At 33.7% G+C, this 17,655-nt stretch overlaps 2 protein-coding genes and 1 long non-coding RNA gene across 4 annotated transcripts; 1 reads left to right on the forward strand and 2 right to left on the reverse strand.

Moving 5' to 3' along the window:
• Window positions 1-1,402: 1,402 nt before the first annotated feature.
• Window positions 1,403-4,996, reverse strand: LOC128194978 (uncharacterized). Of its 2 annotated transcripts, none has more exons than XR_008246470.1 (3): window positions 4,856-4,996; window positions 4,629-4,708; window positions 1,403-1,499 (listed from the first exon to the last, which is right to left on the reverse strand). It is a non-coding gene; the product is annotated as an uncharacterized LOC128194978 (long non-coding RNA). The 2 variants fall into 2 exon arrangements; XR_008246471.1 differs by lacking the exon at window positions 1,403-1,499 and adding an exon at window positions 3,591-3,809.
• A 664-nt stretch (window positions 4,997-5,660) lies between these two features.
• Window positions 5,661-8,419, forward strand: LOC108340002 (serine acetyltransferase 2). Its single transcript, XM_017577235.2, has 9 exons — window positions 5,661-6,063; window positions 6,336-6,533; window positions 6,648-6,707; window positions 7,040-7,135; window positions 7,234-7,258; window positions 7,414-7,508; window positions 7,601-7,767; window positions 7,854-7,927; window positions 8,018-8,419. The coding sequence occupies exons 1-9, from the start codon at window positions 5,827-5,829 to the stop codon at window positions 8,089-8,091; spliced, it is 1,026 nt and encodes a 341-aa protein (XP_017432724.1). The 5' UTR covers window positions 5,661-5,826; the 3' UTR covers window positions 8,092-8,419.
• A 2,111-nt stretch (window positions 8,420-10,530) lies between these two features.
• On the reverse strand, window positions 10,531-12,075 carry LOC108337776 (phosphoserine aminotransferase 2, chloroplastic). The gene has a single exon (XM_017574373.2). The coding sequence runs from the start codon at window positions 12,011-12,013 to the stop codon at window positions 10,769-10,771; it is 1,245 nt and encodes a 414-aa protein (XP_017429862.1). The 5' UTR covers window positions 12,014-12,075; the 3' UTR covers window positions 10,531-10,768.
• Between the last annotated feature and the right edge of the window lie 5,580 nt (window positions 12,076-17,655).

Consider the following 17,655-nt stretch of genomic DNA (forward strand, 5'->3'; position numbering starts at 1 on the left):
AAAAAAAAACACATTGTATATATAGTTTTTTTCTTATGATATCTCTTAATAAATAGAAATATTGAATAAATAAAGTAACAAAATATATATACCCTTTCTATTATATTAAGTTCCACCAATTATCTTTAAATTTTTCTATAACACTTGGACGTGAGAAATTGTCACTGCAATTATTGATATGGGATCTTTGCCTACGAAAAAAAATTAAACCAAAGCCTAAATATTTTAGGGTTGAATTAATATAAAATTTTTAAGTTATTATATTTCTTTAACCCTGGTTTATCTTAACTAATTGAGATTAACTTGTCAACATTTTTTAATGTATTCATAAGAAATATTTTTTAATAATCAGTGGCACATTATCACTTATTAAACTTTTCTCATATTATTATTATAATCTAATATTTGAGTTTTGATTTAGGCACGGTAACTTTGTTATAGAAAAAAGAAAATAAAAAAATAATTAAATTAGGCGAAATATAAATTAAAAAATAGTTATAACTTACGCACAATTTCATTTTAGTGTATTAAAACATTTATTTTTTCTTACTTTAACCCAAGTAAAATTTATAAGAAAATTATTCAAATAAAATCTTACTTTTTGTTTTCTTATATCAAGTCACCTAATTTTGAACGAAAATATACTTTTATCTTCTTTCTCTATATTAGTTCGTTTGCTAATACTAAACAATTAAAATCCAATTTATTCTCACAAACATGAACAAATTATCAATTTATTATTATTCAAGGCTTGATCCTTCAATGATATATAAATTAAAATGATTTTTTCATTAAAAGGAGGACCATTTTAATGTAAAACAAATTTTACTAAAACAACACTTTTTAGTATGCTTTTATATATCAAAAGTAATCTCTTTGGTATAGTATCTGAAGAATTTGATTGGTAACTTCAAACTGATGTCTAAAAAATCGTTAAGATCAAATAAAGCTTGTATTCTGGTCATTTTAAAAATTAACAACAATATACCGCATATTGTATATTTGTTATTAATTTAACTAATAATGATGTAAAATGAATCAAATGATTTAAGTAACTTTTATAAAATATTATATATTGAATAACTTGTAAATTTTATGAACGCAACCTTTGAATTATATATCAAATTTTACGGAAGTGAACAAATAATAAAATAGTTTATATTATAGAATATTTTAAAAAGTACATGTCATGTGAATTATGATTGGTATAACTATCATATTAAGTAGTTTTAGATTAATATAAAATTTTACATATACAAGGTCTATCTAACGGAAATATGTATAATGAAGTAGAAGATAGTTTCTGTGAACAAAGTTAACTTTTTATAAATTTAAAAATTTTACAAAATTATATTCTAATACAAAATTATATTCTAATACAAAATTATATACATGACCGAACGATCCTTACAAAATTATACACAAAAACTTATCGATCCTAATCTAAGCAGTTGAGTCCTCTACATCCAGCGCATGCTCCAGAGAACACTCGTCATCCTCTGCTCACACCCACATGATGATCATTGTAAAGAAGAAATACCGAACGGATCACATATACAAAACAGAAAAGAAGGGTAAGCTAGTGTAATTTAATAGTCATGTAAGCATACGATTCAAACAAACAGATCAGATAATCATACACATGTATAACACAAACACGTATTGACCGACCACTTTAACTCGACTGTCCGGACTAGTATGAATATGTAGCTTTGGCCGTTCGTGCACTCATGAGTGTAGTAATTGGAAACCAATCAGCTACCGCACGAGGTTAGCCTGTTATCACTCACCGTAGGACCCCCCTAGGCTAGGGCCTCTTGTTATTCTCACGACATGACTTACCTATCTCTACTTAAGACTTGGTAATCATTAGAATGTCAGGATGAACGCCGTGGATTTTGGTGTCCATATTCATATTTTACTACCACATTGATAACCAATCACTAAGACATTCCTCCTTGGAATTCTCTTTCATACCAGTTGGAACATCATACTTTATAACAACATTCACTCCATTATTCATACATGTTCATATAACTGAATTTAAACAAGTTATCAAACAACAATGTAAACCACATGCAAGACCGAACACGATGCGTACTTTGGAGACCGAACGGTTTCTCACTACCCCAAAGAACAAGACCGAACGGTCCATAATAGGTAAGGCTGAAGAAGTGAGCGAACACTATTAAGGATCTAACTCTAATGTAAGGCCAAGTACTATGGTGAGATTGAACACTAGAATAACCGAATCACCAGAGCTAAATCGAACACTTATAACTTAGGCCGAAAACTAAGAACTTAGACCGAATACTCAGGTAAGACCGATCACTAAAACATGACCGAATGATCATTAATAGGTAAGGTCCATAGGTGGCTGAACGTAGTTAAGACCGAACACCAATACAAAATCGAGCGCTACTAAGACCAAACGTTAGTACAAAACCAAACACTGCTAAGATCGAACGCTAATACAAAACCGAGCATTGTTAAGACCGAACGCTAGTGCAAAACTGAATACTACTAAGACCGAACGCTAATACAAAACTGAGTATTGTTAAGACCGAACGATAATACAACCCCGAGTACTACTAAGACCGAACAATAATACAACACTGTTAACTCTTTGGCAAGTGTACCAAATCGTTCTAAGTAATACAACCGGTAAGACCGGATATCGTTTCCCAAGAGACTGGTGTAACACTTTACAAACCGTATAATAATTTAACTCACTTAGACTAAGAATAATCTTTTTTTAGTATGACTCAAGTATACTAAAATTCCAATTCATATATACGTGATAAAATGAACGTCTTAGAGGCTAAAAGATTGAAAGTGGTTAATGGATAATGAAACAATATGGATGAGATGTTGGAGAATGATTGTAATTACTACGCTATCATGCAAATGCACATTACTACTTCTTCAATTAATTGCGTTTGTCAACCTTCCTATTATACTCAGAGCCAATTCCTTGGTAGAAAGAGCCTAGACTCACTTTTGCAGTTTCAATCTCTTGGTAACCTAGAAAGCTCATATGCATTACAATTAAAGGTTTATGACAACTAAAGGATCAAGCTCCATTCCTAGATACAATCTCCTATAGGTATTAATTCCAGTTCAAGATCCACACAATATTTCCCAATATCTAGCAAATCTTAGATTCATGCTATGGTTGATCAAGTCACAACAAGCTTTAAGAGAAGGAATTTAAACACTCACAATCAAATGAAAGAAGCTTAAATTCATTAAACTCAAGTGCATTTACATGAAAGTTTCGTAACTACATCATTCCCCAACAATTTGAAATTAGTTCTCCATAGTCATGGAGAACTTGAGCTTACAATGGAGAAAAATGGAAGAATGGGGATCCAAGGAGGAAGAATGGAGAGTTCCCACTGCCCAAAACCAGCTCCCTGAGGTCCAAAAATGGTGTTCCAAGCTTCAACCGCCAAGAAGATAGCACCCTCAGTTACAGAATGCTTTAAATAGATCTAGGGTTCCAGGTCAGCAGAGGTCGCGCCCGGCGCCCCTCCTCAGTCGCGCCCAAGCGCGAAGCTCTCGCAGAAAGTCGCGCCCGGCGCCCCCTTTCTCGCGCCCGGGCGCGAAGCTCTCGCAGATGCTCGCGCCCGGCGCCCTCTTGTTCGCGCCTGGGCGCAAGGCTTGCGCAGAAAGTGGTGCCCAGCCCCCTTCTTCTAGGGCGCTCAGGCGTGAACTTCCTTCCCTGCTCCATCAGATCCTGCTTTTGTATCTTTTCCTTGCTCCCATTCTTGGTAAATACAATACTTCTCTAACAACTTGCAAATCGCCTACAAATTTGAGGAATTAATGATGAAAACTTGTATGTAACGCTTAAGCTAGACTTATTCACAAACTTAGATAAAAAGGGAGGATTAAACATGTTTCAAGCTTAAAAAGGGTATATTTGGTACGAGAATTGGTTCAAAGATAATGGTAAAAATTACCGTTATCAAACACCGAGCACTACTAAGACCGAGGATAATACAAAATCGAACACTGCTAAGACCGAACTATAATATAAAACTGAACACTGCTAAGACCGAACGATAATACAAAACCGAACACTGCTAAGACCGAACGATAATACAAAACCGAACACTGCTAAGACCGAATGATAATACAAAACCGAACACTGCTAAGACTGAACGATAATACAAAACCGAACACTGCTAAGACCGAACGATAATACAAAACCGACCACTGCTAAGACCGAACGATAATACAAAACCGAACACTGCTAAGACCAAACGACAATACAAAACCGAACACTACTAAGACCGAACAGTCCTTAACTGTAATGTTCCGCAAAGGCTGAACACATCTAAGACCAGACATAAGAGTAAGGCCGAACGGTCATCGACTTCCTCTTCTCCCAACCGACCAATTTAACTTCTGACCCCAAATTCCCATTTCACTACTCCACTTCCTCACAATTCACTCGACACAGTAACAAAGAACTTTGTAGAAGAAATCAACATGATCACATAATTGACAGTCCACATACAATACCGATCACACAAAAATCCAATTCCATACACATGCAAAACCATCAAACAACATTTTCATACATCATCAACCAATCAATTAAATTAATTAACTTTCCTTACCTCTTAACCGAACAGAAAGCTTCTACCCTTCCAGCAATTTGCTCACACTTCCAGAAAATCCTAAGAACATCTATAGCTCACTGATTTATGAGAAGAGACCAACCAAAGTACCAAAAATGAAGTTAGAAAGGTGAAGAGAAGGTTGATGAACACATGCAAACAACAAGGCTTACTTGCATGTGCCAGAAATTCCAGAAATTCGCAAGAATTAAAGGAACAAAATTTACCAGCTCTAAACACTAAACCAATCGGTGGAATGGAAAGCTCTTTGACACCAGGATTGCTTAGGCACAGTCTGATTGTTGAACAGATGAAGGGAGATTGAAGGAATATAGAGAGAAGAAGGAGAAAAGAAGAGAGTACGAGAATTTAGAGAGATATAGCTCTAATGAGAATGGGACAAAACTTTTTAAAACTTTTCATTTATATATCACTCTTATTTTAATCTAAACCGTTCAGTCTCATCCTTTGCTTATACCTGTCTACTCCAAACTTCTTGAAGCCTCTCTGCTCTTACAAAATAAACGGTTTATTTTAATAATGAATTTTTAAAACAAAAATTCCAATCGAAATGAATGATGTAATATTTAATAAAAAGTTACTTTTTTGTTTTGCAGCTGTTTTGTTGGTTGGGTTGACGTATGGTAGCATTTTGGTTCCGTAGGAAATTTATGACTCTGCACATACCATCATTATGAAGCGACAAAGAAGCGAAAACAGCCACCTCATCGTAATGTAGAAGAGGCAGCGAAGCATCCGATGAAACAAGACTTGAAGATTTGTGGAAGACAAGTATACATTGTTTACTTCTTTGTTTCTTTACTGATTATTTGTTTATTAAGTAATTGTTGAGTATGAAATTATAATGATTAGTTAATATGTTTTTAAATTCTTCTTTGAATTTAACTTGTTTTGTATTTCCTAAACAACAAACATAAGGGTAAGATGTATAAACACACCAGAACCTCTTAAAAATATCTAAGCAAAAAGAAGAAGCTAAAGGTGTCAATTTGAGTAATAATTTATGCTTAAAGAGTATATTATTATATCCAATGTTAGTGTATACAGTTCAGAATTTGTTTCTGATAGCAAACACAACTCCACTATTCTTCAGCTATAATAATAACGGCTGCATAGATAGCACACCTAAGAACACACCACTTTCATTTTTCTCTTAACTCATTTTCTCTCAATAACCATGGCTCATCTGAGCCACAAGACCTTGAATTATCTTCCTGAAACTCTGTCTGAACATGAAGCTGAGGAAGGCCAACCTAATAGTGTTGGTTCCTTTTCGTTTTGGCCTCCTCATTTGGAGAAAGTTTTCCCCGTTTATGCCATGGGAATTCCCAACCCTGTCTTGGATTCTTCACTTCAAAATTCAGATTGTTTTGATCCTATCTGGGATGATGTCAGAAAAGAAGCACATTTAGAGGTACCCATCATTTTTTTCCTCTTTTGTTTAGCCATTGTGTTCCCTCACCTTTTTTGGTAGCTGTTGTTTGAATCTTGGGTGCTGAGCGGAGCATTGGCGTGAATAATTGACAAGTTCATGGATTGTTTGTTCTGTTTTTTCCCTCTAATCATAAGCTGTGTTTAATTATATGATGAAATATGAACTTAGGTGCTTCATTTTAAATATTTGGTGAGAGCTGGAGAACATTTACATGTTTGATAGCTTAATGATATACCTTTATTTGGGTGCAGGCAGAAAGGGAGCCGATTTTAAGTAGCTTCTTCTATGCCACTATTCTGTCTCATGATTGCTTGGAGCAAGCATTAGCTTTTGCTTTGGCCAACCGACTCCAAAAGCCTACTCTTTTGGCTACTCAGCTGATGGATATATTTTCTACTGTGTTGAAGCATGATAAAGGTATCCAACATTCGATTCGCTTGGATATTCAGGTAACTCATGTTCTCTATGTGTAGGAGTAGTACATGAAGTTCACTTTCTATCACTAAGGAATTTGCATTTTACAATGATCTGATTTGATTCATCTCGGAATTTTTTTCTTATAGGCATTTAAAGATCGCGATCCTGCTTGTTTGTCATATTGCTCAGCACTTTTATATATGAAGGTAAAACATTTACTTGATTCACATCTCAATCTAGCTACTAGAAATTAAGTGCAAACATTCTGATGATGCCATACTTTTGTCTCACTAGTCGTGTATAAATAAATTTATGCAAAGGAATGTCATATTTTTTACATTCTATGTACTTTGCTATGAGGAGGGTGCTATTGATTAATGTTTCTGAATCATGTATTGATACTAACTTGTTCATTATGCTGAAGCATTTGATTGAATAATATGGTGCTTTTGTGTAACATTCAGAGCATTTTCTTCTATAATTTGTGCCCTTTCCCCAACATTTTCCCCTTTCGTTCATAGGATTTATTCTCTGACAGGGTTATCAGTCGTTGCAAGTACATCGAGTAGCTCATGCTTTGTGGGGCCAGGGTCGCAAAGTTTTAGCCTTAGCTTTGCAAAGTCGAGTTAGTGAGGTAGTGTCTGCACTTGGTAAAAAAAATGGAGAAAACTTCATAAGGGTATTTCATACTACAATTGCTGATATTCCAACCCCTTATTTTCTCCACTGCAGGTTTTTGGAGTTGATATACATCCAGGTATGTTAGATTGATGTTTGCATGCAAATGAGGAATACTTTTGTATAGTAAAAATTATGTGAATAACGAATTTCCTTAATAGAATAACGAATTTCCTTAATAGAATAACCAGTTTCATCTTTATATTTTCCATCTGTTTCATTCATTGTTTATAGCTGCGACAATTGGAAATGGAATTTTAGTAGATCATGGGACAGGTGTTGTTATTGGTGAAACTGCTATAATTGGAAACAGAGTTTCACTGATGCAAGTGAGTGATGTTTCACAAATCATGTCTTGTATGATAGTTTTGGCTAATTCTTTTCTCAAATTCAATTGAATTACAAATTCAGTTTTTGGCAGGGTGTAACTTTGTGTGGCACTGGAAAGGAAACAGGTGATCGTCATCCCAAAGTTGCTGAAGGTGTACTCATTGGAGCTCACGCAACTATTCTTGGGAATTTACAAGTTGGTGAATGTGTGATGATAGCTGCTGGTTCCCTTGTGTTACAAGATGTTCCTCCTCACAGGTAAGTTTAGATGAACTTTTAACAATGTTTTGTACTTGCAATTTCCACTAAGTTATGTTATAAAGGGAATGTTTCTTGTGTTGAAGCATTGTGGCCGGTGTACCAGCAAAGGTTATTGGAAGAGTACGTGAGCATTATCCATCCTTAAACATACAGCAAGGTAAGCAATAACCATTGGGAATTCCTTCTCTCTTTTGTTACAAAGTAGGTTAAAATATTAATTTTAACTCACTTTGAAATGAATTGACAGATGAGAATAAGCATCAATCAGAGAAGTTCCTTTATCAATTACCTAGAAAAAATGGAACGGCAGAAAAGGACTGAATAAATTGAAGTGCTGAGAAAATAATGCAGACAAATGAAAATGCAAATAGAAATAATGGACTGAAGGGCTTGAGATTTTTCACTGAAAATTTCAAGCTTCAACAAGTGCTTGGTACATTTATAGTTTTTAGGGAAGAACTCAGTCATGTGAAGTGTTATTTTTAGCGTTGGAGTCTCTCAGAAAGGGATTGTCTTTCAACCTTAGCGTTCTTGAATTATACATCACCCTCTTAATAAATTTCAACGAAGAAAAAGTGTATGAAGTTTGAACTCTCAAATGATAGAATAATCGAATGGTGTTATGTATATGTTTCATCTGTTGTAAATATCTCCCGAGTATTTGAATTAAATGAAAAATAAAAAAATAACTGATTGATCGATTCATGGGATGCATTAAATGCAAAACCGTGATTTTGTTTTATAAGAATGCCACCCGCTTTGTTAAATGCACCAATTCATGCCATATCATTGCCTAATTTTCCCATTTTAAATTATTTTATTTTTAAACGCTTTTTTTTCACTAAACCAGTTCATTTTACTAATTTTAAATTTTCATTTAAACAAAATATTTCAATTACCTTCAATAATAAAAAATTATTAAACATTAATGATCCTTTTAGTTGATTAATGTTATTTTTTTATCAAAATTTATATAAAAAAATCAATTACTATTAACAAAGTTTTTTTTTCTATTGGTATTGTGCGACATTATTTTCTATTAATGGTGGCTACAATTATTTAGATTAACATTATTTTAGGTTATTTTTACAATATTTTTTTATTGAAGTTTTCTTTTTACCAACTTTTTTTTATGTATGACTTATTAACGTTGTGTGGGAACAATAAGTCATTACATAAAGGAATTGAATTAGGAATGTGCACTCAAAAATCAATAAATTAAGGTATTAATTATGTTAAAGAAGTTTTTTGCTAGATTAGTCTCCATAATGATGCCTTCATTAGGCTTTAAATTTCGTCTTGGGGAATCTTATTTTAAGGCTTTGCCTTGCACACTTACCTCATATTATCATGTTAATTTATAGGTGTTTGTTGGTTGTAAGTTATACCATGGCCATGTGTAGTAGAGTAGCTACCAACTTGATATCACACATCTATTAAGATGTTTTGTGTCTAATTTTGGATTGTCGTGGTCTATTAAGATGGTCTGTGTCTAATTTTTAAGCGTCACAAGTCCATTAAAAATGCATACTTACACCACCATGAGTATTCCTTTGGGCTTTGCTACTTACACCAGGTGTAACATTTTCTAAAAGAAATTAGGTAGTGAGTGACATTAATTAATATAGTCAGTGGTTGTTAGGGGTGTAAAAGTGAGTTAACTCAACTCACACGAACGGAGTTAAACATGAATTGAGTTAAAAGTAAGTTAGAATTTTTGCAAATCTGATGAATCGAGTTGATGAGTTAAATAACTGGGAAGGTCTATGCGATGCGAGGAATCGCGGACGTGAGAACCAGTGGGAGAGAATCAGAATTCGATTAGAGTTAGGTTGAAAGTTTAGAAAAAATAATTACATTTTTTTTAAATAAGTTAGTTGTGGGTTAGGTCACTATAACTAGGCTCGAACTTGTATAAGTTATTGGTTAAGTGAGTTGAGCTCGTTTTAGTTTATAATCATTAAATTTTTTAATTTTTCAATCCAATTTGACTCAAACCGTGGTGAGTTAAATTAAGTTACGTAATTCTAGTTCATTTTGACATGTTTAGTGGTACTAAGAAAATAAAAAGATCATGATCAAATCTTTATTTTTCTCTGGCATTTAAGACTTTCTATATTATTATTATAGACTAATAAATACTGTGATTAATTAATAATGAATGAAAATTAGTTTTGTTTGATAATTTAGTTTTAAATTATTATCAATATGATCTCTAAGATAATTATCAATATGATCTCTAGATAACTAAAAGTCCTATGTAATTTTTTTACTGGGTCATTTTTTTACTTCTTATTAGATGTCCTACTTTAAAATTTTCTTCTTTATTACATTATTTTTTCACCTTTTATCATAATATTTTCGAAAAAGTAATGATTCAATAAAAAAATTATGACTCAATGACATTAGGTCTACCACCACACAACTCTCCTTAGTCTTACCTGACAAATTATTAGGTCAATTTTTGAACCATTTGTTACTTTGGGTCATTATTTGGTGCAAGTCGCCTTATCAGATAGCTTTTTTTATTTCTTTTTGATGTAGGTGGCCTTTTTTATATGTTGGTTGTTATAGATCACCTTGTTAGATCATTATTTATACGTTGGTTGTAGCAATAGTAGTAACTGACCAAGAAGAAGATCCTGTGTAATTTTAATATACTAACTATAGGAAATTCAATTTTAGAAATATTACCTTGTACCAAAATATTGACGTAGACACGGTTTAGGAGATGTTAACAAATTAGTTTAAGATCAGCAATTCCTGCAGCAAGAAAATAATTATAACTACTTTTGATTTAACCAGAATTCATTCCATGGACTAACCCATGCAATGATACAAGCTCACAACAGAGGATTATAATTTATTAATAAGTACGAACCTAAACCAAAATTATCCTCTGGAAAATATCAAAGTGCACGTGAAGATTCTACGTAGTACCCGCCAACATAAAAAGAAGCGACAAACCAAAACTGCTAGGAACAAAAAGCATCCTCCTCTAATCGTGCCTGGCTTGGAAGTCCTCCATGAAAGCGACCAATTTCTGAACTCCAGCCAAAGGCATGGCATTGTAAATAGAAGCCCTCATGCCACCAACAGATCTATGTCCCTTCAGCTGAACCATGTTCTCCTTTTCAGCCTCCTTCATAAACTCTCCCTCAAGCTCTGACTTCTCCAACGTGAAGGGCACATTCATCAATGATCTCACAGGCTTCTCCACCGGACACTTATAAAATCCCTTGCTCCCATCAATTGCATTATACAAAATCTCAGCTTTCTTCTTATTCTTCTTCTCAACCTCCTTCAACCCACCCTGCTCCAACAGGTACTCAAACACCAACCCGCACATGTAAATGCCATAGCAAGGAGGAGTGTTGTAGAGAGACCCGTTCTCAACATGAATCTTGTAATCAAGCATCACAGGAGTAACACCCTGCGCACGCCCAATCAGATCATCCCTCACTATCACAATTGTCACACCAGAGGGGCCCACATTCTTCTGGGCACCAGCATAGATGACACCAAACCTTGACACATCAACAGGCTTGGAACAGAAATTTGAAGACATATCAGCAACAAGAACACCATCGCGGTTCTCTGGAAATGGGTAGTCCTTGTACTCAACCCCATGAATAGTCTCATTTGCACAAATGTGCAAATATTTAGCTTTTGGGTTCTGCTCAAAAGTCCTAACATCTGGAATCGTTGTGTATTTTCCAGATTTCCCAGACCAAATCACACTGGGTTTGCAGTATTTCTGGGCCTCCTTGAATGCCTTATCGCTCCACGAGCCAGTGACAACGTAATCGACGGGATCGTCAGGGGTGCAGAGGTTGAGCGGCACTGCTGCGAACTGGGTGGTGGCGCCGCCCTGGAGGAACAAGACGGAAAAGCCCGGCGGGATTTCCAGGAGGGTGCGTAGATGTTCCTCGGCCTTTTCAAGTATGAACATGAAATCCTTGCCACGGTGGCTCATCTCCATGACGCTCATGCCGGATTCTTCAAAGAGGTAGAGCTCGGACTGGGCGCGTCGAAGTACGGTCTCGGGGAGGGTGGCGGGACCGGCGGCGAAGTTGAAGACGCGGTCTTGGGCCTGGGCCGGCGTAGATGCGCATTGGATAGGCCTGAAAGTGCGCGAAGAGGGGAGGGAAAGGGTGGCGGTGGTGTGGATACGGTAGTTGGTGAGAAAGCGTTTATGGTTTGGGTGAAGAAGGTGTGAGTGATGTGAAGTTGAGATCGACATGGTGATACAGCGTTTCTGCGAGAAAGAAGAAGAAAAAGGGAAATGAAATCAGAAGTGATTAACTTTTTGCTGAAATTTTCTTTTTATATTTTGGAGGTGTTAGTTTTGGCAAAGAGTTCTAGTTATTTCATATATATTGGTATATTTTATTTTTAATATAATAATTTTGATTATGTTAATTTCATTTAAAATTTATTAAAATTTGATATTTAGTAATTATAATATATATTTTTTAAGTAAAAATTAATGTTGATATATTATTAAAAAATATCAAATATTTTATTAAATTTGTCAAGAGAAAGATAAAAGATACTTTTTAAAAATTAATTACATATTAATATTAATATATATTTTTCTTAAAACAAACGTAATTTTAATTCTACAATTTTTTTCTCAGAAATGAAATATATCAATAATCAATCAACTAAGTATTTATCAAATAATAAAGGGCTGGGAATAGGTCATTGCAATTCTAAATGCTGTTAGTGCGGTGGTTCAATGAAAGACGTTGTTTTTAAGGAAGGTGTTTGGTTCATATTTGTCTTGCTAGGTTCGACTAACTGTCGCTAATTTAAACCTACGAGCCGCACATAAGTCTCTCCGAAAAACCATCGAAGGTTCGTAGAATGAAAGTGCACTAAATTAAAATCTTATACTGTTATTTTATTTAAACAACTTTTGTTTCATATTTCAAAAATCGATCATTTAGTTTTCAATTTTCATTTGTCTGAGTTTTTAAATTTTTATTTAATGAATTAATTTTATACAACAATTGAAGTGAATATATTAGATTTATAATTTAAATAGTTCAAAATAAATAAATAAGCAAACGTGCATAAAATAGAAAGTTTGACTAAGATTATGATTTTCTTAATATTAAAACTAAAATCCTTAAAGAAATTAAAGATACCAAAAATATAATTTAATAAATGAAACCATGGGAAAAATGAAATTTATTGATCTTACTTGCATAACAAAGAAATTAATGATTAATTATGTAACATCCCAATATATACCGTAAACTATAGTAAAGAGAAGCAACATGTATGATAAAGTAGTACAGTTATCCATCTAAAGCATAAAGTGATATCTTTACAGTCATCCAAAAACAACTATAAATTTAAAACTTTATACACAGACTAAAGTCTACTCAAAACTATACACAAGGTTCTACTGAACTAAGGCAACTACTCAACAACATCACCTTCATCCAAAGCTTGCTCCAGGAAAACTTCTTCTTCCAGTGCTCACATCCAAAGGATGGTCATCGCAGAAGAAAAACAACAGAAACATACAAAACACAAGCATACAACAAGGTAAGCTAGTTTAAAACAGAATTAATCATACATCCAATCAATAAAATTCATACAAACATAGTATTCATTCACATAACTTAAATCTTTCACACATAACACCACACTGACTTTGACTGTCCGGACTTAGAATGATTGCCGAGCTATGGTGGGTCGTGCACTCGTGGTGGCTTATACTGCTTTGCAAAGCCATTGTCAATGGTTTCACCCTACCACACTCACGAGGTTAGTCCGTTATCACTCATCTTGGGCCATACTGGAAGCACCCAAGACTAGGACCTCCTGCTACTCTTCACGACATGAATCAATCCTCTTTACTTGAGAATGAAAGACCATTGAAGTTTCAGGATAACCCCCAAGACTAAGCTCCTACATCCATTCTAAACTTACTTGAATCTCAACTAGATATTTCACTTTGAATCACAACAAGGGCACCATCATGTCTCCTCTCCTTGAGGATCATGGAATTACGTCCAAACCATACTTGAACTTTACACTTTTGATTACAACATACCACAATCACCACAGATATTACATGATACAACTTCAACTTACTTCATACAACACTCATTGATTCATATCAAACAACATAAGAGTACACAAGACTTGAACTAGAACGTACCTCTCGCATAGCGCACACCTTCGCATAGCGAGGCTATAAGCTTCTCGCACAGCGACCTAACTCGCCTTGCGAAAACCTTAGACAGAGACCAACTACTCTAGATCTCTCGCATAGCGACTAAACTTGTTATGCGAATAAAAATGTGAAATACAACATACCCCAACCCCTCGCATAGCGTCCCAATTCGCTACGCAAGAACCTCATCCAGAGACTTGACCCCCCCCCCCAAACACTCGCAGAGCGAGACCCATTCGTTAATCGAATAAAATGAATAATAGTTCCAGACTCTGGCCAGTTGCATAGCGATAAGATTCGCTATGCGGATGTACAAACAGAGAGCAACCATCTCCCTTCACTCGCACAGCGCACCCATTCGTTATGCAAGTGCATTGGCAGAGCACACTTCGCCAAGGTGACTCGCTATGCGAATTCATTCGCACAGCGAGTCTGCATAATTTGCAGAACGAAATTCTGCAGAATTATGCAACTCAACCACTGCTTACCAATTTTACTCTACTTGGCCAACTTCTAACACTCCTAATTTGATGTATATACTTAATTGGACCAGACTAAAAGATTATACACCTTCCTAACCCCAATCTAAAGTATTTATGCACCAAACTCTACTCTAAAATCTCCAATTCCTCAACTTAGAGACTCAAAACCAATTCTACCACTTTGAACCTGTTCTTGCCATTTTGATGATTCCAACCAGTCACATATGACCTATCTACACTACCCCAGCAGTCACTAACAACCCTTGACAACTACTACTCAAATTCATTACCTCACTTCCTCTAAAATACACTAAACCAGCTCAATTCACTTTACACTTTACTTCATCACCATCATAACAAATTACATACAATAACCACTTCCAATTTGCACAAACACAACACTTAGATTCATCCAAACCAGTTCATCAATCACATTCTACAATTTCCACCATTTTAACATTTCAAGAACATACACTCACAAGCTAAAATTCTAACTACAGAGCACTTTAATCACAGAATTCATCACATACAGCACAAATTGATAATTAAAACACAACCTAGCTTCCCTTACCTCAGAGATAAGCAACCCCAAACACAGAACGCTCCAACCGTACCTTGCACTGCAAGGAAACTCAACAGAAACCTACAACTCACCAATTGGTGATAGAGAACAACACTTAGAACCTAATTTGAGCTAGAATTTGAAAGAGGACCAGTTAACCACATGCAATACAGAATCATTGCATGCTCACAGTCTAGAGAAGGACAGAAATGGAAACCACTTACCAGCTGAAGAACACGAAATTGATCGGTCCAAAATGAAGCTCTAAATGCCAGGATCACCTAGGCACCTCCTGATCGTTGAACAGAAAACTCAGCGGAGAGGAATTGTAGAGAGAATTAAGAGAACTCTAAGGAATAGAGTTCTAGAGAGATGAAATGTTCTTAGAATAATGAGAAGTGTTTATAAAAATTTTATTTATATTATAAGATTATTTTAAAGTAAATAATCTATCTCATTATTTTAACACATCAATCTGCTTTATAACACTATTTTTCAGGTCTTTACAAATTAAATATTAAATTCACTTATAATAACAAATTATCTAATAATTTAGCAAAAGTAATTATTTTTTATCACAAAAACTAATATTATATGTACCTATCGGATCGTGATATTTGTGGTGATATATTTTATTCTTCGTGCTTACACATCACGGAAGTGTGCTGATAGAAAGACGAACTATGTTTAAGTAAACTTTTATCTGAGAGATATTATTTTCAAGCAGAACTATAACTGAATGTTACAATTTAATGCACATATTAAAATTATTAATGTTGTAGTAATATTTTATTTTAAAAGTTTAAAAAGACTTTAATTTTACAATAAATCTAGATTTGCAAACTTAGGATTTTATCTTTATATAGAGTTTTGCAAATCCTTTCTAGCAACTAAGAAATGGAGATGTTCTTTCCATTTGTTTTCATAGATGTCGAGGGTAACATTAAATGTTTCAATGCAATCTATACTTCTATTTGAATGAATGTACATAACTTATTATGTCTTTGTCAAATTACCTTTTGTAGAAAATGAACCAAATACATAAAAAGAAAAGTTAAATTGTGTATTTAAGATTTTAGCAAAGTTTAGCTTGATAAATACAAATATATGAAGTTTATAATTCACATACTCATTGACAAGTGTCTAATTTATTTAATATTTCATATCCTTTCGACATTTATTATGTATGAAATTGACTTAATCTTTGATTAAAATAGGTCATTTTATTATAAATTACATAATAAGAAATAAATAAGTAAGAAAACAAGAAATTTGATTTGTTTGTCATGTTTTTAAATATATTTTCGAGGAATTAAGAAATATGCACATTTAAATTCCATAAAAATAACTCTGTTATTTATATGTTGATTTTCTAGTTTAGTTCTAGGATATTTTAGATATCATTTGTAATAAATTTTAGAAAACCGATGGGAGGAGGACAATAACTCCAAATGTTTGTATTTGAATTTATCATTTTGAGTAACTAGACTCTCTCAGGTTAGGATTCAATGTAAACTTCTCTAATTCTATGCATTATTGTTTATTCAAATATATGTTACATTTTTGTTTTACGTGCTCATTATTGGATTTATGCTTATTATTTTGATTATATGATCTCATCTTACTTCATCAACTTAAATTAAGTGAAAAGTGGTTAAGTTTAGATCCAATGTTGCTAGATGCTAGAAATAAATCTCTTTTAGCTAAGTATAAAGTTTTGTTATTAATGAAAGAAGTCATTCAATCAAGGGTTGAGAAATTGTTAATAGAAAACGACTCAAGTGCATCATAAGTAACAAGTAATAAATATTATTATCTCCAGAGGAACTTATGCAACAAAATAACAACTCTCACAATTCACAACTCAAATGGACAAGAAAGCTCACAAAACACAAATAATTTTTTTTTATATTTTTATGAAGTAGTTGGTGTGCAACATGAAATTAACATAAAATATTTACAAATGTTAATACTAGATTTCATCAACTTCATTTTCATGTATACACAACCATCTCAATTTCAAATTTATGTCAAAATCAACTCACAAAATTACTTAAATTCTACTCCTAATAACTTTGAGGATATGATAACTATCAAGTTCCAATTTATTGAGTCTTAACAAGCAACCATACATTAAGCTCAAAAGTCTTAAAATTACTAAAAAAACATATTATATTCCTATATATAAGCTTTATTAGGTATTCAACTTCGTATCTAGGTTCAAAAAACATTTTTTAACCCCTCAAAAACCATAAAAAAATCATGGATAATCAAGTCACAAGAAACATTAATCACAAAAATCAAATATAAACTTGAATTGAATATATATATATATATATATATATATATTTTTTAACTTTTTAATTTATTTTTAATTGCTATAAAAAACAGAATTCATTCATCTCCAAAATAATTCCATGCATCACGGGTCAAAAGACTAGTTTCTAACATACCACACGCATGGAGGCTCTCGACTCCTAAGCAAAAGTTTTTGGCAAGCATGGTTGTTCCGAGGTGGTACATAAAACAGAACACCCTTTTGTGGTCCGAAAAAAGCAAGCTTACCATGTGAAAACAAATTTAGTCGTTTCAGAGGCAGAATAACAAGCTCAAACAAAGTTTGATTCATTGTTTCCGAATCCCCAATA

Source organism: Vigna angularis, chromosome 1 (genome assembly GCF_016808095.1).
Source record: "Vigna angularis cultivar LongXiaoDou No.4 chromosome 1, ASM1680809v1, whole genome shotgun sequence".
In the NCBI taxonomy this organism is placed as follows: Eukaryota; Viridiplantae; Streptophyta; class Magnoliopsida; order Fabales; family Fabaceae; genus Vigna; species Vigna angularis.

Excerpts from the sequence above, each read along its gene's own strand:
- LOC108340002 (XM_017577235.2), top strand. The coding sequence starts at position 5,827 with ATGGCTCATCTGAGCCACAAGACCTTGAATTATCTTCCTGAAACTCTG. Across the intron at positions 7,259-7,413 it reads TGGAGTTGATATACATCCAG|CTGCGACAATTGGAAATGGA; the intron begins GTATGTTAGATT and ends CATTGTTTATAG. Across the intron at positions 7,509-7,600 it reads ACAGAGTTTCACTGATGCAA|GGTGTAACTTTGTGTGGCAC; the intron begins GTGAGTGATGTT and ends AGTTTTTGGCAG.
- LOC108337776 (XM_017574373.2), bottom strand. The coding sequence starts at position 12,013 with ATGTCGATCTCAACTTCACATCACTCACACCTTCTTCACCCAAACCAT.